Genomic DNA, 21,979 nt, shown 5'->3' with positions numbered 1-21,979 from the left:
GGTGGCGTTATTTAGCTCATACTTGTTGCCACCCGCCGCCAGAAATCCAGATGATGAAGCCGAATAACTGAGCAGGGAGAGGGCATGAGAAGAAGGGGAGTGAACCTCCCAAACTCTCGGTAGCTTCCATCAGCCTCAATTTACAAGACATGTCGTGCTGCCAGCCTGTTCTCTGACACAGAAAGGAAAACTGATACTCAGCTGTTTTTGTAAGAATGGCGCACACTAACTGGGATACTCTGATGTCTTGACTCTGTTGAACATCTACACACGTCCAGCGACAACAACCACCGCTGGCTAACATCGGCTAGCATTAGCACCCAACAACCGAACAGCTGTCATCCCGGAAGGCCGCCGCCGCACCGGTTCGGAATTTAACTTTCTCTCTCCGTGTCTGGACTCAAATAACACTAACCCATGATAAATAGCCATTTGTCATATATCGGTAAGGATGGAGTCCTCTCTGGGAATATGCAGCGAGGATTGTTTGGCAATATCCTTTTTGAGTTATTTTACAGCCTTGTTTTCAGTGCATGTTGTCAATTTGTTTTACCGTTAGCTTGTTGGCTAACATTAGCTCTAACGTCAGTTAGCAATGCAGCTAACTTGTATTTGATAACCAGATACGTTCTGTAGTGTACGAGCTAGGTTACTCGTGTGAGTGTATTCACATGGCTATTTTATAAATGCAGTTTATTTTTGTATCAGTTCACTTCCAACCACATATATGCAGTGGTGTCAACAAGTAACTAAGTACATGTACTCAAGTAATGTACCTAAATACAATTGTTAAGGTACTTCACTTAAATGTCGTACTAATTGAGACTTCTACCCCACAAACATTCAGGAGGTAAATAATGTAATTGTACTCCAATTAATTTATATAGTACCTTTTAGTTACTTTGCAGATATAGATTATTCATAAACGATTTTAGACACACCTGGATTACATTCACAAAAAGTAGTAACATTTGGATACAGGACTTTTACTTGTAACAGAGTATTCCTACATTTTGCATTTCTACTTTTACGTACAAGACTTAAGTACTTCTTCCTCCTCTGCTGTATTGTAGTAGCTAATTTGCTCATATGAGTGTATTCACATGGTTATTTTATAGATACAGTTTATTTTTTAATCAAGTCACTACTAACCACACCAATATGACCAGTCTCATTTAGTTAAATTAACTAAATCCTCACGTTTTTAAGCAGAATAACGTTATTTGTCTTTTTTAAAGGTTCATCAGCTAAACACCTTTTGCCGCTCTTTTCTTCTGTGCCTTATGAATTGACATGTATCACATTAATTTGCCTTTTAACGTTCAACCAGCATGGCTTCATTAACTCTGATTATCCTCAATCTAACCACACGCAAACTAACTAATAATCCTGAGATGACACCTTTGCTCTCTCTGTCTGCCTGCGGTTAGTTAAAATAAAATCTCAGTGCTTGTGATGTCCAGGCGCCTTTCCCCCCCTCAGTAATGATGATTCCTTGATTGTGATGCTCACACTGTGAAAGCTCAGGAGCTGAGGGCTGGTCAGAAGGAGCCCAGACTTCTGTCTCTAATTGAGCGCAGTGGAGAATTTATGTAAGTACCAGAGAACCTGATGGCTGACAATCTTAGTATTTTTGTCAGGCAGTAGATACATTGAGTAAGATATTTAAGGATTTAAAGCATTCCTGAACAGCTTGATATTTTAGATGTTTATCTGCAGCATCGGCTTCCCTTATAGGTTTTGCTTTATTCTTGTCAAATCACACTTTTTTTTGACAACTTATTTTCGTTGTTTGAATGTAAATACTCACTGTTTGTCTTATGGGCATTGTGTATAAGTGTTGGTTGTCTTGTCTAATCAAATGAATAGATTAGATAGATAGGCATTACAAAATAATTATATTGTGAGAGACGGTTTGCGTGGCTATATCCCTCCGGTCAGGTGTACTTTCAGAAAAAACATCAGGAATATGTAGCTTTTTAAGGTGAAAAGGGTCGGTTTATCTTGTGTTGTACATGGTCAGACAGAAGCTGAGGACCGATAACAAATGGGCTATGTTATAGTGGAAGCAAGGTTCAGTATCTCCAGTTATAAGAAATGTGTTGCTGCATGCATCACTCTTCATAGACTAAGCTTACGGACAATCCTTGCTGCTGTTTACTTACAGAATTTTAATTTGTCATGGAAGCTTCAGCTTTTGATTTGAAGAGAGGATGTCTGATAAACTATCAGTGTTTGTGTTTGCAGCACACTTTAATGGGTGGCGGCAACTAGCATGAAGGAGAAAGCAATTACCCCTACCAGCAGTCAGCTCAACCGTTATCCAGAATTCCTCAGTTTTAGTCCTCCTGGAGTGTAATGAGACTCACATGTGCTCCGTCCTCAGCTAACCGTGTTAAAACCACACACACCAAACTCGAGTCATGGAGACTCCAAGCTGTCAGGGTTTCAGTTGGTGCTTTACGGATATTATATAACATATAGCCGGCCCAGAAGCCTGTCAAAGTGAAATTTTTCGGCAAAAAACCCCAGAATAAGCATATCACTGCTCCTAGTACTAGACTCCTGGTTCTAGGATGGGTTAAATGCAGAGGCCACATTTCACTGTGTGCTCTGCATGTGTGACCATTAAAGAGGGTTTTATCCCTCCCAATTATATTCTATTCTATTCTTCTATCAAAGGCAACAACCCTACAAGTTGGAGTGTCTGAAGAATTTGTTTATTTTTATGCCACATATATGTATTGTTAATGCAATATCTCATTAAGGTTAGAGTTAATTAATGATATAATTTCAAGACTTATGTTTGCCACAATTCATATTTTAATAGACTTTAACGCTGATGCAGGACTTTTCGAAGCTATATTACATTTATAAAACAAGTATTTAATGCTGCTAACAGTGTCATACAGTGTTATTTTTCTTATTATTTAGTTAACGACCTCATTGGTCAGTTGTTGATTGTCATGACGCTTTCGACATCAGACTCTGGAGATCTGCACTCTGACACAGCAGAAGCGCTGAATCATTTTCCCGTCTTCAACAGTAATCAGAGTTATTGTGAAGCTAAGGGGAAGCGTGGGCAGTGCCCAGCGAGCAGCTCTGACCCTGGCTCTTAGTCAGCCATTGATAGAGAGTGAAATATGACCTCGCCCACAATAACACCCACACCCCAGATTTAAAGATGTTCATATTAATTATTTAACTACCCAAAGTGTAGCTCCTCAGAATATGTGCTAGGTTGCTACACTGGACTTTTATTAACAAGACTTGACTGAAGCAAAACGCTTGATAGTTAATGTTTGCATATTCAACTAAAGCACCTCGACTGCTTGCTAGACTAAAGGAGGCTTTTGCATGGGTGCATGTGCGTTTCAGATTTGTGTAAGTATAGAATTCACATTTTAATCAATGGATGATTACAATCTAATCCTTACTACATTTACTCATATCATAAATGTTCAGTGCATGAAACACAATTCTAATTGCAAGAAACTGGCTATTATGAAATATAAGAATAATAAAAGAAATAGCTGCAGACAGTCTGTATATGCTTTGTGATGTAGATGTTTTAATTTAATTTAAGATTATTAATAACATTGTCTCAGACTTGATGTTAAGTCTATGCTGTTCTCACGTAGATTTCGTGTTTTCGCCAACCCTGATGCTGTTGTGTCTCGTCCAGTCGCTGAGCTGTCTATACCCATCGATGGTCATTTTGACATTTTGCAAGGTATGTGACTTTTCTTCCCCCCTAATATCAAGTTAACAATATTTGAAGGTCTGTAAAGTATAATCAAATGTTGTCAGCTGCTAGAAACTTTTCTTCATGTTTATAGAGATTATCCTCACCTTAACAACTACTACTACTACTACTACTACTACTACTACTACTACTACTACTACTACTACTACCACTACTACAACAACAACAATTGTTTTGCTGATAGCTAATGTTTTGCTGATAGCTACTGTAGTGTTAAAGTGAAAGTCCAAAGAGCTTTTCCAGTCGACCTGGAAAACGACGATTACAACTTGAGTTTGAAATAATTTATAACCACTCTGGTTTACTCCCACAACCAACCTTTGAACTGCACCGTTTAAATGATCGTGCCGCTTTCTTTTCAGAGGCTGCCGAGGCTCTTCTTATTAACTTAGAAACATGTAAGTATGACTTACCTATCTTCACATTTAACTGTTGACTCTTTCTGCTGTGTTTTCAAACAGAGATTATGCAGATAATATGGCCTTAATTGTGGAAACAAAAAAGAGCTAAACATGGCATTTGTTACAACACACACCTGCATTTTTAGAGCATGTCTTCAGCCAAATGCTCTGTATTTAGTAGCAGACGGTTGTCATGGGTAACCAGGGCTATTTGAAAGAATGCCGTGTTGGTTCACTTTAAATCACTATGCTTTGTTTTCTAGACAGTAGGCATTTGAATGTGTATGCAAAACCTAAAGGTGTCCAACATGTGTGTGAGTGTGTGTGTTCTCTGTACTCCTCTCCAGCTTGCATTAGGATACGAATCAAAGGCGAGAAAGCTCGAGAGCTGCTGTTAGAGCTGCAGAACGATGATCGGACTCAGACCTTCCTCATCCAGGTGAAGAGTGCTCGGCAACAAGGTAAGACTTCACTGTCTGTAGTCTAAGGCTGTTGGGTGATTAATTATTAAACCACTCATCTAACATTCATTCTCTGAGGGTGGATTACAGCGCTCACTGATTTCCTGTGTGTACTTGCCGTCCACACGGTTGTGGAGAGTCTCTTTGAAATCAGATCCCCCTTTAAAGAAGCCCCAGGCTTACGTCAATGTGCTTTCCTTCTTGCATTCATATTGTAGCCGTGTTACTCATACTCCTCAACTGCAAACTGTGGCAACTATTTCTAAAATATTAAAATATCATGACGTTGTTAAGGTTTATAATACTCGATACAGAGGTACCTGTGATTGTCTTATTGTAAATGCTTAAAGAATAGTTTTAACATGGGTTTTGCCTAATTGCATTTCTGATGTGAATGTTAAGTGTTTTTAATAAGATGCTAGTTTAAGTTGCTACCACACTAAGCTGTACCCTCGAGAAATAATGCCTTTTGTTCCAGTATGGACACGGGTCAGTGAGCTGTTAATTATTTCTGTACTCAGAACCTGTTCATCCTGTTCCTCTCTTACTACTTTGATAGCTCTCATTCTTTCTTTAGTTGATAACTGTAATTTCCTAGTAATCAGTGATATTACAGTGGAACATTGGCCTCTTTACTCTTTTTGGCAACAAGCCAGTTGGAGCCGCTGGTGTACTCTACTTGACAACATTGCTCTTATGGGTGTTGGCTTATTTTTTTATATCTGTGGTCATATTTACATTCAGTGAGGTCAGCTAAAACAGGATGTGCACGTTGAGTCAGAGGTTCAAAAAGAAATCCATCCTTCATGAGCAAGCTGTAACACATTTCATTGTATATTTTTAACACAGCTTAAAATGATCACTAGAAAGATGTCACTTCTGGATGAGTACGTTTGTGTTGATCGTAGTTTGGCTTCATACTGACAAAGCTGTTTTTTCCCAGTTGAATCCATACTCAAGAAACCCAAAACCATGGAGCCCCTTGCACCAACAGTCCTGAGGGGCCCAGTCCCCATCCCACCGCAGAGAGCAAACAAGACGGTGAACTCAGTGGGCTCTGGGGTCAACCCCCCCAAATGTACCACTGCACTGCCTCCCAACCTCAACAATAGCAGGTCAACTAATAAGACAGGTAATGTACACATGTACTGTGGTAACTTTTAGAAAAATCCATCACTTAACAAAAATCGTATTTGGAAGCTAACATAAAGAGGCCCTCTTTGGGGTTTTCCCTTCCCTGAAGTGTGTTAGAAGAATTAGAATTGGGAGAGATGAAACCCTCTTTAATGGTCACACATGCTGAGCACACGGTACACACGGCACACACAGTGACGTTTGTTCTCTGCTTTTAACCCGTCCTAGCACCAGGAGTCTAGTACTAGGAGCAGTGGGCAGGTATTGTACAGCGCCCGGGGAGCAATGGGAGTGAGGGGGGAAGGGGGGTGTCCGGTGTCTTGCTCAAGGGCAGAACGGCAGGGCCTAGGAGGTGAACTGGGACCTCTCCAAGTAACAGTCCACACTCCATATTTTAGGTCTGGTCGGGGACTTGAACCGGTGACCCTACAGCTCCCAGTCCAAGCCCCTACTGACTGAGCCACTGCCGTTATAGGTGTTATAGGTTGCTCTAAAATTGTATCTTCCTTTGTCATTTCCTGTTTCTGAAGATCCAGTTCAATCACTCGCGTCAGACTTTGGCTTCGAGGACAACTTCAACCACGCTCTCAAAGTGGAGGAGAAGAAGAACCACCAGAACCGCATAGTTGCTGTTAGAGATCCTCCTCCGGTTCCCCCTCTACCTCCTCGCAAAGCCTCCCAGGCTCCATCCAATCCTCTGCCTCCTCCACCAATCCCTAAAGACAGAGCTGTCTCCCTACAGACCAGAGAAAACTCCAGACCGGAGTAAGTTGACCTTCCATTACACCGTGTCAGGTTTACTGCAAACACTGGAGCTGGCTAAATATAGTTTCTGTTCGGATTTTATATATGTGACTTGACTCCAGGAGGCTCATTATCCCAAAGTGAAGTATGTCTTTATTTCTGGTGCTAAATCATAATGACTTTTTCCATTGCAGTAGTTTCAGGTCGGGGTTTGACCGCGGCGACAGGCCCATGTCTTGGTGTGAAAGCCCCACCACCAACAGCATGAGACAGGCCATGTTCTCCAGCCAGGCGGGACAGAGAGAATACCTCATCAAGCACCGCCTGGGCAAGAAGGAGAACGAGTTCGTGGACATCCAGAACTTCAGGTGAGAGCAGCAGCTTCATGATCGATCAATCAATCAAACTGTATTGATTGAGCTTTTTTCATACACAAAAGGTGACACAAAATGCTTCGCAAACAAACAATTATCAACCCCATCTTCCTCCAAATCCATAGACAGAGAAAATTTGTTCTTATCAAAAGCACTTTATAACAACAAAATAAGATTACATTAAGTTAAATTAAAAGTCTCAAATAAAATTGCTGGTCTTGAGTTGGCCCTTTTTTAAAAGTATGAATATTCTGGTGATAAAGACAATGCTGCTCCTGGACACTTTAACCCCACACTGTGCATTAATACTGCTTTGTTTTTTTTTTAAAGGATTTTCACAGGAACGTGGAACGTGAACGGCCAGGCTCCGGACAGCAGCCTCGAGCCGTGGCTCTGCAGCGACACAGAGCCTCCAGATCTCTATGCTCTGGGGTCAGTGAGAATATAACTTACAGTACCTTTTCTGAACATGAAGTCATGCATATCGTTTCATACTTTTGCTTCACTAACACCCATTATGGTGACTTGGTTTATGACTGCAGTTTTCAAGAGTTGGACCTGAGCACTGAAGCTTTCTTCTACATGGACTCATCCAAAGAGCAGCTGTGGGTCGAAGCTATAGAGAGGTGCTTGCCCTCAAAATTCAAGTACAAAAGGGTGAGTAGAGGAGGGGAGGAAAACCTTTTAAGAGAAGAATCGGTGACAAAGTGTAGGGCTTGGCTTGTTGCAAAAGCAAATTCGATAAAAGCTCCATAAAAATGCAGCCATTTGTGATCCTTTGATGGTGATAAATGAATATGTTCGTTTCTTTTTTTATTTGAACATGAAAAATAACAGTAAATGTCTATAAATATAAGTTCTTTAATATTAAGAATCTTAAAAAATGAATAAACATGATAGACAAATATTACAAAGATTAAAGCTCCCATGTCATGCTTTTCCGGTTTTTACCCGTCCCCTTGTGTGTTATGAAGGTTTTTCTGCATGTGAACGGTCTGCAGAGTCAAAACCCTCAAAGTACACCCTGTAGCGATTAAAACTCTAACACAGAAACTACCTCCCCAAAACGCCTCGTTGGTGAAACGTCATCATCCATTTGATTCTTCCGGGTACCTGCTTACGAAAGCACGTACCCGGAACTAAATGGGCCAATCCGCGGCGCCGTTACGTTAAGCCCCCGCTGATTGTTCCTAATTGACCAATTCACACACACACTGAGTGCATGCTCTGCTGATCTCTCCTCCCTGGCTGCAGGCTGATAACAGACAGTTGGAATCGCGGCGAAATTCTCTCTGCAGACCCATTCTCACACCGTTTATCAACCTTTTTCTTACTCAATATCAAGCCACACTTATTGTTTTTACTTCGGCTGTGACTTTGTGTGTGCTCAGTCTGTGTTTCGCTGTGTATTGTTAAACAAGGAAACCACACCTCCATGGAGCTTAGTGCGATTCACAACGTGAACCAACCAATCAGAGCACACTGTGCTCACAGGGAGGGTGGGGGCTGGAGCTACTGGAGCTACAACGAGCCGTTAAAGGCAGAGAGTGAAATTCAGTGAATACACGTAGTTTACAGAGATGCTGTATGAGAAACCAAAGTGATTTTGGAAAATTGCACAATAAAAAAATCTATTCTAGTAGACCTCAACAACGGAATTATAATCAGTGGAAATAGCCATGAAATGGGATCTTTAAGAAGGAATATAACTGGTCTAATGTCTTTTTAATTTTTTGAATTTCTACAGGTCCGGATCATACGACTTGTCGGAATGATGCTTGTGATCTTCGTCAAAAAGATGCACAAGAACCACATAAAAGAAGTGGCTGCAGAGCATGTGGGGACTGGAATCATGGGGAAAATGGTTTGTTCACACCAAACTCAGACAAACTGCCTCACAGTACACATAGTAATAAGTAACCTTGAGATAAATGCGCAGTGTTGTTTTCCATTAAAGTGCAAGAGGTCAAGGAGTAAAATGGCTGTATGTTCAGTATTAAGAACAACATAAATGTTGCAGCAGTTTCAAGGTATACCGTCGTTTGAAAGTCGACGGTTATCATACCAAGTACATTTGCTAATCTACTCAAATAAATGCCATAAATGAGTGCTGTCTGGCACTTACAGTACATTTGTATTGTTATAATAATAACTCTTCTGATTACAGTATACAGCAGCCTCAGTTAGATTTTTTTTTTCAATGTTACATAGACCTTATTCCTGCATGAATGAAAATATGTTGTGTTTAACCCTTTTTAATGTTCGTGTGTGTTTTTGTTTTTTGCAGGGGAACAAAGGAGGTGTGGCAGTGAGGTTTGTTTTCCACAACACTAGCTTCTGCATCGTGAACTCCCATCTGGCAGCACACGTTGAAGACTTTGAGCGCCGCAACCAGGACTATAAAGACATCTGCGCCCGCATGACCTTCCACTTACTGGACCACCCCCCTCTCAGCATCGTCAAACACGAGTGAGTTCCTCAGCCACTAAATGTCCAGAGGGAGATCATTGAATTAAAGTGCAAACTCAGGATTATGCTTGTATTGTTTAAGATTGTGTTAAAAATATTGTGTTTTATTATTGGTTTCAAATGATTTTATTACTTTTTCAGAATTCTACAAAACTACCTTTTTTAATAATTCTATACTACCGAGTTTATTACTTAATACACTGACTTGTCAATGTCTCCGTCTCTACAAACATAAGCTGCTCACTACCAGTCTTGTTGACATGATTTGAGTTTTCACAAGGGTAATCCTTACCACTACAAACGTGTTGCTGTGATTCTGTTGTGTTAAGCCCTCTTTGTCTCTGTTTGTGTTTCAGTGTAGTAATCTGGCTCGGGGATTTGAACTACCGTCTGTGTTTGTACGATGCTGCTGAGGTCAAACATCACATTGCTCAGAATGACCTAAAAAAGCTTCAGGATGTTGATCAGGTAACAGTCTGTTGAAAACTAAGCACCACTTTTACTTATGTTTTACTTTTAATTAAGACAACTATCAGCAGCTTTTTAGAAATAATGGCTTTTGTGATAAATATTCCGTACCAAGAAAATCCCATGTCAGTCTGTTTGTTTCTTTAATAACAGTTTCCCTCGGCAGCAGTTTTAGAATAACTGCAGTCATTTGTCATGTATTCAGTATTTCTGACACAGAATAAGATGCTTTTCAGCTCTTAAGCTGTAGCTGTTATGTGTCTGTTGTGACTTTTGATGTGTAAATATGAATTTGTGACATGAATGAAACATATTTTCATATTTCATTTTTGAAATAAATATTTGATGATAAATAGAAGTTTGGCAAATGAATAAGGGGAGCTGTTTTGCAAATAGCATGATTAAACAGATTGCTAAAGATAACTACACTCGCTGTGTTTGTAATCTGCCATTATTTCCTCTATGACTTATCTGTTTGATAATGATTACTGATTTTGATTGGACTCCTTCACCAAATTAAACTTTGATGTGTTGCCATTTTCCATTGTGTAGCTGAACATTCAGAGGCAGACAAAGAAAGCCTTCACAGACTTCATGGAGGGAGAGATCAACTTCATTCCCACGTACAAGTACGACCCCAAAACGGATCGATGGGACTCAAGGTGAAAACATTAATCCCTGTACAGTACCTTCTGCTTTCTCCCCATATACGAAACAATCCTCCGGGGCTCTGTTTTGTTTTTGCCAAGTTGTCCTGTTTTGTTTTATTTGTTCTTTGGAATCCGGATTAATTTTTGCCAGTCAGGAAGCTTGTTCCAGCTTATCGTTACACTAACACAGAGTCAGCAGTACTGTGTGTGTGTCTGAGGTCTCACCCTTCACTCTGCCTCTGAAACTGTTTCCTGCAGTGGGAAGTGCCGTGTCCCGGCTTGGTGTGACCGAATCCTGTGGAGGGGCAGCAATATCAAGCAGCTCAAATACCGGAGTCACATGGAGCTGCAAACTAGTGACCACAAGCCTGTCAGTGCTCTCTTCACTGTGGGGGTGAGAAGCTATACTGACACAAAACAACAACACAAAGACTGGTTTTAGTTAAAAAATGCACTGCTCTGACTTAAATATGACTAAATATGGCTGTGTGTTATTTGTGTAACAGGTCAAGGTGGTAAATGAGCCGCGCCACAAAAAGGTGTTTGAGGAGATTGTGCGTGCGATGGACAGAATGGAGAATGATTTCCTTCCATCTTTAACGCTGAGCAGGAGAGAGGTAAACATAAAGTCCTCACATATTCATCACACTGTCTTATGATCCTTCCTTAGTGATATCATTTCACGCACTAGTCACTGGTGACCTTTAAAACAAAGAAGCTTGTTATGACTTCCCGTAAAAAAAATTAAAGACACAAAAAAACAATCGCTTCAACCTGTGGTTAATGTTTTCTCTCTTTCCCTATCCTGCAGTTCTCATTTGGGAATGTGAAATTCCGCCAGCTTCAGAAGGAGCACTTCCTGATAACGAATGACGGGCAGGTCCCCTGTCACTTCGCCTTCATCCCCAAACTCAACGACACGCAGTATTGTAAGTCTTGGCTCCGTGCCGAGCCAAGCGATGGATTCTTAGAGCCCAGTAAGTCTGAAAACTCCCTTTTGCTTTTTGTTGATATTTATTTATCAACATTTATTAAAAACGATTATCCATTTACTTTGAAAACATCCATTTATTGAAAAAACAAAAATGGAACAGTATGTTTTTAACAGTTGATTACCCTGAACTATAAGTATAAAACTATATCAACTGAAAAACCAATGAAAAAAATGTATTAAAGAAATTAATTAAAAAAATAATAATCGTTTTATTTCGATTACGGTGTTTTCGTAATCGTTGCAAACCAAAATCGTAATCGAGATTAAAATACGATTAATTGCACAGCCCTATGATCAGGTACACAATTTTCCAGGACAACTTTTATGTCTTGTGTTTTGCTACTTTAAAACAATATTCTGAGACAATATCTTACCAGTTTTTAAATGTAGAATAACTGGATTACTTTCTGTCACTTTTTGGTAATGATACCAAGTGTGCAAATAAAGACAAGAAAAAAGAAAAATTATGATATTTTCTTGTATTATGTAAATCTGAAAAGAGGAACAACATCTAGTGAAAGTCATGCCTTCAGGCTGGGGAAATGGTGTCATCATCCAAGGACTCTGATGGTTTGGCACATTGGCGTTGCTCGATTGAAATGTGGGGCAGCAGCAGCAGCAGCTACTCATGAGTTCATCTAAATGAACCTACATACAAATTCCACATTCACTCTTGAATGACTCTCAGTAACAAGAACAGTGAGCAAACTACGCTGGTTTGTACTTTGATATTTTTCCCCTTTACATATGAAATAAGAACACTGTGTGAGCCCACTTAGTTTAAAGTGTATTTCAAAATTGTTCCTCTCCTTATAATCCCTATCCAGGGTGCCCGCGGGGTCTTAAAAAGTATTAAAAGTTGATAAATCAATTTAGCGAAAATTAAGTCTATTAAAAAGTATTAAACGGCATTTTCCAAGGGATTTGACGTCATCTGAACAGGACATCACACGCTCACTGCTTGATAGCGCGCGAAGGTCCGTCTACGCCGGTTGTTAACATCGTTATGGGGAAATGCAAGTTTGCGTCCAAATGGTTGGAAGATAAGGAGGAAGGAAAATCAATACTGTATATAGTCAATGTGAGGTAAAGTGTGTCGCCAAGGTAACCGGTTAAATCTCAAAGTGGCGATGAGGTCTTAAAATGTTTGGAAAGGGTCTTAAAAAAGGTCTTAAAAGGAATTACATTTGACTTCAGGATTCCTGCATACACCCTGCTCTCACTTTTCAATGTCTTGGTCATTCTGATTATGCCTTATTTTTATGTAACGGTAACGAAATACAGTCACCTTTATTTGCATCCTAACAGAGTTACACCGTTTCATATATTCCATTCCTATCCAAACCCAGTCATTTTGGTTATTGTGGAGAATCATGCCCTTCCCACTTTTTTTAATCTGTCAATAAAACATCTTACTGAACAGACGAGACCCTGGAGATCTACCTGGAGGTGTACGTCAGTAAAGACTCTGTCACGCTGCTGAACTCCGGAGAGGACGCCATAGAGGACATCTTGGTGCTCCATCTGGACCGGGGCAAAGACTACTTCATCACCATCTCTGGGAACTACCTGCCCAGCTGCTTCGGCACCTCGCTGGAGACCCTGTGCCGCATGAAGAAGCCCATCAGAGAGATCCCCATCACCAAGCTGATCGACCTGGTGAGGGAGAAGGAGATCCAGTCAGACCTGTTTACAGCGATACGATTAGTCAACACAGACATATTTCCCTCAGATTAGTGAAAGACCAGATAGTGAAACATAAACCTCCCTTTACAAACCGCATTTACATTCAGATTGTCCTCACGGTGTAGCTTTTCGCCACCTGAAACCGGAGTGGGGACGTGTGAGAGCTTGTTCCCCCCCCTCAGGGTAAACTAAGTCACACAGTCTAAATTTGGAGCGCATGAAATGTCTCAAGCTGTATATTTCTGGCCAAGGGAACAAGGAAGTGGCAACATCTCATAAAGGGAGCTCCTAAAGAACAGGGAAGACTGACTCAAGTTAGAGCTTTTTATAAATACACCTCCTATGATCTTTAGAAGTTCACCTCCGTCTGTTTCCGAAATGCTCTTTTCGACATAGTCTGGTTTTGCTTTGTTATATGCTATAATTCAGTACTCCTTTGTATTTCTAATTGCACTATTTGATTTCCTACTGGCCTTGTGCCTTTGATCAAAGTACAATCTATTGTAAGTCTACTCTTCTGATTCTGTTTACGCATATCTTTTTCGATCTTCTTTTCTCTTTCCTCTCTTGTTTCCCATCATCGCATCCTTACTGCCTTGATCATTCCTTTCCAACTCTTCACTGTGGTTGTGGGCTGACTTCTTGTTCAGGAAGAGGACAGCTTCATGGAAAAGGTAACATATTAACGATACTGATTACAGCTATCGGGCAAATCGGGGTCAATCAAAACCAAATGTCTGCTTTATGACACTTTATTGACCTTCCTCAAACACTCATCTCATAAAAGGTACATCGGTACCCTGCCAACCAACAAGCAGAAAGGAGTGGAAGATTTGAATGTTGTGGCAAATATTATCTTTCACTCTCTTTCTTAAAATAAGATTAGAAGCCGGATACCAATTTTTGGTCTGAACGATTTGTACGCAGCTAGAAATTGGAGGGGGTTACCCTGGGACACTTGAAACCTGATCCAGTGGAGTTAAGTTTCAAGGCTTTTCATCGCACAAAATGCTGCAAACTACTTATTAAGCTTCAAATGTGTTAGTAGGTGTATTTTTGAGCTTTCAGTTTGTTTTGTTTCTTTATGCTTAAATAATCTCCTAGCTCTTACTCCATACTTCATCTACTCATTTTACCCTTATAAAGTAAACCATACTTCCTATTCCACGAACAAGCAATTATTTTGAGCTATAATATTGTGCAGAGGTTGATTTAAAAAAATGTCTTCAGTAGCTAATCCGAAAATTGAATGGGTTTCATATTCGCTTTTACATTTCCGGAATCTGACAAGGGCGACATATGTTAACCTAACAGACCTCACTGTGCCAGCTCGGTTGTAATCTGTGTGCGTGGATCACTCGGCCATTAAATCTCCTCCGGCCCATTGAGGACAGGGTACACCAGCCCAATGAAATGCAAACACACTAAATCCCATTTCACAGCAGGTCACCATGGCTGCACAGCTCACATTCACATGATTTAAAGCTCATGAGGAGGAGTATTAGAGTCTGTTCAGCTAAGCTTGAACACTGAAGCCAAACGACAAGTAGTTTCACAACTTGTTACGAGTGTAAAAACTGAGCAGCTGAGTAAAGTAACATCCAGTTGGGGGTGTCGTTTCTTAACCATGTAGCAATTTATATATTATTATAAAACGTTCTTGGTCTTAAATCCCCCCTGGAAGATGTACTACACTGAAGATTCACCGTAGAAGTTTTCGGAGTTGAAACATTAACAGATTATTATATTAGTTCTGCATGTTAGCGTCGTCCCCCATTAAAGCCCCACTCCAGTTCCCCCTGCATTTCTGTGCAGCTTCACTGTCTGTGGTTATTTTTAGACGTGTCTCCTGAGGCTCGGGAATCCATTAGCAGAGACAAAGATAATGTGATATTCTGCCGTTTTTAAAATGTCTCTCCTTCATTCAAGTTTCCACGCCACAGAGATAATCTCGACCTCACAGCGGCTCCTTCTCCGTCACTAACTGATCAGACGTCTCATGTGCAGACACTCGAGAAGTCTCTAGGAATCACACAGTTTGCGGATATAATACAATCACGTCATTCATTTCGATATGTTTTCTTTCAGTGATTTAATGAAAGGAAGTCATTATATTATTGCAGGAAATAATAATAACAAAGTGTGTTATCTGTCATCAGGAGAGGTCAAAGGTTAGCTTCCTAATGTCTGAAGGTGCAAGTACAGAAGACAAACCGCTGAAGATCCCCAAGGAAGTGTGGATTCTTGTCAACCATCTCTACACCAGGTCCTGTGATCAGGTAAGCAGGCCATAGCTGATAAAACGTTTACTACAACTGATAAACACTCACAATCTCAGCTCCATGTACCATGCACGCGAGGGGTGTTGTCATTATATTGTAGTTTTTTGTTGTTTATGTGCTTGCCTCAAAGGGAGTAATATAGCCAAATTAGGGCAGAAGGATTATGGCCCAAATGATAAGAACAATTATTCTGATAAATATTTAGATGACTTATTGATTTTAAAGGTCCCATGTCAGGCTCTTCCGGTTATTAGCCGTCCCCTTGTGTGTTATGAAGGATTTTATGCATGTAAATGGTCTGCAGAGTCACAAACCCTCAAAGTACACCCTGTCGCGAGTAAAACTCTTAACACAGAAAATACCTGTCTATGCTGCTGCCCCAGAACGCCTCGTTGGAGATCTGTCTCTTTCCATTTTTTTCTTCTTGTGTCGTAGTGACGTAACTTTGCGGACTTCCTCTCACACTCACACACACTCACTCTCACACACACACTCACACTCACACACACACACACACTCACACTCAGCCTTATCTTTTCTCAGCCGCAGCTCTGCGGATTTCTCAGCCTGAACTCAGCCTGAGCACACACACACAAACAAACTCACAGCCAGGCTACGAGTGTGTGTGTGTGTGTGTTCAGGCTGAGTTCAGGCTGAGTTTCGCTGTGTCGCGCTGTCTCGCAGACCCCACGCAGCAACCAGGAAACAACACCTGTAATCCAGCTCACACTGTCCGCTCCTCACAGCAGCGAGCCGCGCATCGTCCCGCCAACACGGCACCCAAACCCCACGCAGCATTCTCATCTGTTGTCATTACTGGTGTCATATTGTGGTTGCTAACGCCATTGTAACACATAATCACCGATGTTCCGCTGTAACGGTGAATACACATACTACAGTATACAGAGATGCTGTATGAGAAACCAATGTGACTTTGGAACATTGAACAATGTAAATCTATTCTAGTAGACCTCAACAATGGAATTATGATCAGTTTTTTTTGTTGTTTATTTAGCAGGGACAATGCACAGTAATGAACACTTAAAACATTCAAATGGGTGAAGCGTAAAAGTGCCAGATTTAGCTTTGAGCTTATTTCCATCTGCAGTCCCTCACATAAAACATTTAAGAAGATTCCATTTTACAAACATAGCAAAAACAAATACATGATATGCAACATTTAAATGGAGTAAGCATTGCTTTCACCTCCATGTTGGGCTTTTTTTAATGTAATACTGTGGGCTGCACTATATTGAGAAAAACTGAAGTTGCAACATGTTTTTATTTTGTGAGTATATTGGTTTGTGAAAAGATAAACCAGCACAGAGGTACTGGTGGGACATGTTTTTAAATGTTCAGTATTTGTCCCTGTGTGTCTCCCAGGAGGACTTGTTCCAGACGCCAGGCCTGCAAGAGGAGCTGCAGAGCATCATCGACTGTCTGGACACGAGCATCCCAGAATCCATCTGTATCCTTCTTTGTAAAGCCGGGCCCTGCAATGCCAAACAAAACAGAAGATAAACGAGCAGCTACTTTCATACTAAACAATAACAAAAAACTGATGACTACAATTATTTCACCCAGCTTCTTCTGGTTGGATTCCTACATTAAGGCGGTTTTTTGCTGCTTCGAATAAATGATTAATGTTTCTCTGAAGCTGTTTCACAGTTACTTAGGTTCCAGGCAACCAATGACTAAAACCCTCGTATAAAATGTATAGTAGTATTATAGCCAAAACAACCAGGATCTAAAAAGTATATCGGAACAATGTGGCTTAAAGTTTAAAAAACATTTTTATAAAAAAGTCAATTTCTGAATGCTTCTGACAGACAACGTGCAAATGCAATGGATGAACTTGATTTAAAAGGACAAATTCCTCTCTAGGTTAGAAAACATTTGGAATCATTTGATATAATGTCAGAACACAACTCGAGAATAACATCTAGTGTCGTTTAAACATTTGAATACGGAAAAGATGTATATTAAACCTGTGGACGAGGAAGGGCTAGCATTATTAGCATTACCATGAGGATAGAAAGGTGCGTGTTGTTCCCTGACTGTTGAAGTAGCCGGCTGTAACCACTCTGTAGCCGAGGCTCTGCTGATCTTCTTGGAGGCCTTGCCGGAGCCGGTGGTTTGTTACGAACTCTACCAGCGGTGCCTCGACTGCTCTCATGACAGCCGCCTCTGCAAACAGGTGCAGTGTTTAGGAAATGTTTTAGCTTTGCATTATCCCAGGATTTTTCAGTAATGTGTTCGACTAATCTTTTTTTGACATTTGACAGTTGATCTCCCAGTTGCCCCGCGCTCACCGCAACGTGTTCCGATACTTAATGGCCTTCCTGAAGGAACTCCTCAAACACTCACACAACAACAACCTGACTGCCAGCCTCATAGGTATGAAACCTCCTCGACATTCTTTTATATTTTCAGGGAGATTATTTCTCCGAGTTGGTGCGGCTACTGTCTGTCTCTAGAAGTGTTCAAAGAGACCGCGGGATTGTTAGCAGCTTTGATCTGCAGTACTTTATGAGAATAGAGTTCTGTAATACAGCTCAAGGCCAGACCATTCAGGGTTTTAAGTGCAAGCAGAAGAATTATGTAGGAAATGAACTACTTAACAGGAAACCAGTGCAAAAAGGTGTTATACAGGACTGTCTCAGAAAATTAGAATATTGTGATAAAGTTCTTTATTTTCTGTAATGCAATTTAAAAAAAAAACAAAAATGTCATACATTCTGGATTCATTACAAATCAACTGAAATATTGCAAGCCTTTTATTATTTTAATATTGCTGATTATGGCATACAGCTTAAGAAAACTCAAAAATCCTATCTCAAAAAATTAGAATAGTTCCTCAGACCAAGTAAAAAAAAAAGATTTATAACAGCAAAACACAATCAAACATTTGAAAATGTCCATTAATGCACTCAGTACTTGGTTGGGAATCCTTTTGCACGGATTACTGCATCAATGCGGCGTGGCATGGAGGCAATCAGCCTGTGGCATTGCTGAGGTGTTATGGATGCCCAGGATGCTTCAATAGCGGCCTTTAGCTCATTAGCATTGTTGGGTCTGGTGTCTTTCAGCTTCTTCTTCACAATACCCCACATATTCTCTATGGGGTTCAGGTCAGGGGAATTTGCAGGCCAATCGAGGACAGTAATGCCATGGTCAGTACACCAGTTACTGGTGGTTTTGGCACTGTGGGCAGGTGCCAGATCATGCTGGAAAATGAATTCCTCATCTCCATAGAGCTTTTCAGCAGACGGAAGCATGTAGTGCTCTAAAATCTCTTGGTACACAGCTGCATTTACTCTGGGCTTGATGAAACACAGTGGACCAACACCAGCAGCTGACATGGCTCCCCAAACCATCGCTGACTGTGGGAACTTCACACTGGATTTCAAGCAACTTGGATTTTGCTCCTCTCCAGCCTTTCTCCAGACTCTGGCGCCTTGACTTCCAAATGAAATACAAAACTTGCTTTCGTCTGAAAAGAGGACTTTGGACCACTGTGCAACTGTCCAGTGCTTCTTTTCCTTAGCCCAAGTCAGACGCCTCTTCCGTTGTCTTGAGTTCAGAAGTGGCTTGACCATGGGAATACGGCTATTGTAGCCCATTTCCCGGACACGTCTGTGAACAGTGACTTTTGATACCTGGACTCCAGCTTCAGTCCACTGTCTTTGAAGCTCCCCCAAATTCTGGAAGCGACTCTTCTTCACAATGCTGTTAAGGCTGCGGTCATCTCTCTTGGTTGTGCAGCGTTTCCTGCCACATTTCCCCCTTCCAACAGACTTTTTGTGGATGTGCTTTGAAACTGCACTCTGTGAACAGCTTGCTCTTTGAGAAATTTCTTTTTGTGTCTTACCCTCCTGATGGAGGGTGTCAATGACGGTCCTCTGGACAGCAGTCAGATCAGCAGTCTTCCCCATACTTGTGATTTAGTTTACTGAACCAAGCTGAGTGTTTTTCAAGGCTCAGGAAACCCTTGCAGGTGTTTCGAGTTAATTAGACGATTCAAGTGATTCGTTGAACACCCTACTAGTATACTTTTTCATGATATTCTAATATTTAGAGATAGGATATTTGAGTTTTCTTAAGCTGTATGCCATAATCAGCAATATTAAAATAATAAAAGGCTTGCAATATTTCAGTTGATTTGTAATGAATCCAGAATGTATGACATTTTTGTTTTTTTAATTGCATTACAGAAAATAAAGAACTTTATCACAATATTCTAATTTTCTGAGACAGTCCTGTATGCTTCCTTTTTAAACATTTAATTAAGAGTCTGGCTGCTTGTAAAGGTATTGTGTGCACATTACATTCATGGCAGCCTTTCTGCTAAATAACTTTGCCACAAGGTTAAAGGCTAAGTGCTGGTTGTACAGATCAGTTCAAATTGTTCAATATTTCTGGCTTTAAAGTCAAATAAGTTGTGTCTTCGTCCTCTTGTATTTTAGCTACACTCTTTGCCAGCCTCCTCATCCGACCCCCTCCCAACCTGATGGGCAGGCAGACGCCACACGAGCGGCAGAAAACCATCGACTTCATCCTGGGCTTCCTCATGGCTGCAGACGAGGAGTAACCAAGGACAAAAGTACCTCATCACAACAACAGCCAGGTGTGGAGGAAATCCCTCTCCTGACCTGCTGTTGGCTATGGACCTGCTGGACGCTGTGTAACGTGATCCATGTCGTACATTATCATCTATTGGAGTCCAGTGCAGAGGTTTTGCACCCGTTTCACAAACTCTCATGTCAGAGGAACTCAAGACCAAGTGTCCTATCTTCAGTTTGTTCACAGTGTGACAGCTCAGTGGATTCGTTAGTACTTGTGTCGAGGTTTGAACTGTTGCCTCTGCACTTTCTGAACACCTCCACACTAGAGCTGTCCTTCTTGCCATGCCAAAACAACCCCTGAACAGTGAGTGGTGTGAATGTGAAAACACTACCTATCCAGAGATGCTAAGCAAAATACTAAATTACACTAAAAGAAAATTCCTGAAGTTTTAAGAAGTAGACTGAATACAATTATAAATAGTTTGAAATGGGATAATTATAGAAAAATGTATCGCTAAGAATGTTAAAGCTTTAGATAAATCATGACAATCATCATTTTAACTGAGGGGACAACATTATAGATATCTTCGAGAACTTTTGGTTAACATAATCCTTGTATTTTAACTGTTATTTATATATTTTTTTCCATGTTTGCAACACTTTATGGTTTCTGTGGTTTATTTTCAAGCTCTGCATTCTTTTTAAAAATGCATCGCTTTTTTTTTTATCGTCATAGATAACTGTCGTGGACGTTTTGATGTTGTTTTGTAACTCAAAGCCTGAGCCCTACATCTAGTTTTGCCAGTTCCTCTCGAGTTACAAAACACTCTGTTAACACTCTAACTTCCTGGTCAACCGGAATCTAACAAAGAGTCACCCTCTGATTCTCTGTGTCTTAAACTGTGTAATACTGATTGTTTCCGTGTCTCATGGGTGTTTGACTGTCTGTATCGTGATGCAAATCTGTAAATGTGTCCTGCAGTTTGTCACGAAGGTGGTACTGTTATTGTCTGTGTTTGTTTATGTGTCTATTTCCAAACTTCTGCCTCATCTTAAAGCACATCTTTGTTATTTTAGGCCTGTGCGATGCCAAGATACAGCTGTCGTTCCCCGTAGTGAAACCTAGATGTGTAATACTCTTGCTTTTGGTGATGCAGCACTTTCACGGTGCAAGATATAATGACCCATTATTCTACCGGATACAAACTGTTTCACGTGTGCCACTAAGGTCATTTTTTCTTCTGTGTTCACTGTTGAAAGATATTTCCTTGTTACTGAAATAAGGAACTGTTATGCTCTGTGTAATAGCCATTTCCTCTTTCATAGTTTTACCCAAGATGTCAGCGTTAGTTCTCCTCGTCGACAAAAATATTTACATGTATGACCTTTCCCTGTATCTCCTGTAGTGTATACATGTCAGAAAAAAGCCCAGAGGTTTTCTACTCCGAGGCTCCAGGAGGTTCAGAAGATGTATTGTTTGGTGACAACACTGACAGTCATGTCATGTATAGTCCGGCTGACGTTACTCATCTCTTGCGTAGTTTTTTTTCTGCCTTATTGCCATCAATACACCATTTCCCTCTGATGATGTAAACATAGCTGAGCTTTTTCACTAAGAGGCTCGGCCTGTACGAATAATTCCCAGTGGTTCAGATTCGGGAGTCATTCTGTATGTATTTAAATCAATATAATCGATAACCTCTGATTTCCTTCTTTTATGCTACTGTTCAAAATGATGGACTGCATCGTGCTTTTTGTCTTCAGTTTTTGTCACAATCTGTTCATAAAATTAAGGTACATTTAAAAAGGTACATGAGGAAACACTCGCACCTGTTTTCAACTTTTCAGAGTTTTGGTGCTTTAATTTATTCAACAGAAATAAAACTGTGTCTAAAGCTGTCTTTGTTTTCCATTTAGCCCTGCTTTATTATTGGCAGCTTGTTATTCAGATGATAAACAAGGTTCTTCAGGAGCGCACTCCTCAG

At 40.6% G+C, this 21,979-nt stretch overlaps 1 protein-coding gene across 6 annotated transcripts; it reads left to right on the top strand.

Annotated features, from left to right (window-relative positions):
• Nucleotides 1–75: 75 nt before the first annotated feature.
• On the top strand, nt 76–21,889 carry ocrl (OCRL inositol polyphosphate-5-phosphatase). 6 transcript variants are annotated; one of them, XM_079669934.1, is made up of 24 exons: nt 76–494; nt 1,514–1,592; nt 3,642–3,733; nt 4,129–4,164; nt 4,515–4,628; nt 5,572–5,760; nt 6,293–6,527; nt 6,701–6,874; nt 7,211–7,312; nt 7,423–7,537; nt 8,628–8,744; nt 9,168–9,349; nt 9,706–9,817; nt 10,370–10,479; nt 10,726–10,861; nt 10,974–11,084; nt 11,279–11,444; nt 12,885–13,120; nt 13,798–13,821; nt 15,307–15,426; nt 16,813–16,897; nt 17,499–17,626; nt 17,715–17,826; nt 19,896–21,889. In XM_079669934.1, the coding sequence occupies exons 1-24, from the start codon at nt 452–454 to the stop codon at nt 20,018–20,020; spliced, it is 2,943 nt and encodes a 980-aa protein (XP_079526060.1). In that variant the 5' UTR covers nt 76–451; the 3' UTR covers nt 20,021–21,889. The 6 variants fall into 6 exon arrangements, with proteins under 6 accessions (XP_079526060.1, XP_079526062.1, XP_079526059.1 ...); XM_079669933.1 differs by having other exon boundaries at nt 77–494; nt 17,496–17,626; XM_079669936.1 differs by lacking the exon at nt 13,798–13,821.
• Nucleotides 21,890–21,979: the final 90 nt, after the last annotated feature.

This window comes from Notothenia rossii (genome assembly GCF_949606895.1).
Source record: "Notothenia rossii genome assembly, chromosome: 3".
NCBI classification, from domain to species: Eukaryota; Metazoa; Chordata; class Actinopteri; order Perciformes; family Nototheniidae; genus Notothenia; species Notothenia rossii.
The sequence above is the reverse complement of the archived record's forward strand: the minus strand, read 5'-3'. Positions and strand labels throughout refer to the sequence as shown.

Bases quoted from the DNA above. Each gene is read 5' to 3' on its own strand.
- ocrl (XM_079669933.1), top strand. From the start codon at position 452: ATGGAGTCCTCTCTGGGAATATGCAGCGAGGATTGTTTGGCAA. The intron at 4,629-5,571 runs GTAAGACTTCAC...GTTTTTTCCCAG, and splicing joins GAAGAGTGCTCGGCAACAAG to TTGAATCCATACTCAAGAAA. The intron at 5,761-6,292 runs GTAATGTACACA...CTGTTTCTGAAG, and splicing joins CAGGTCAACTAATAAGACAG to ATCCAGTTCAATCACTCGCG.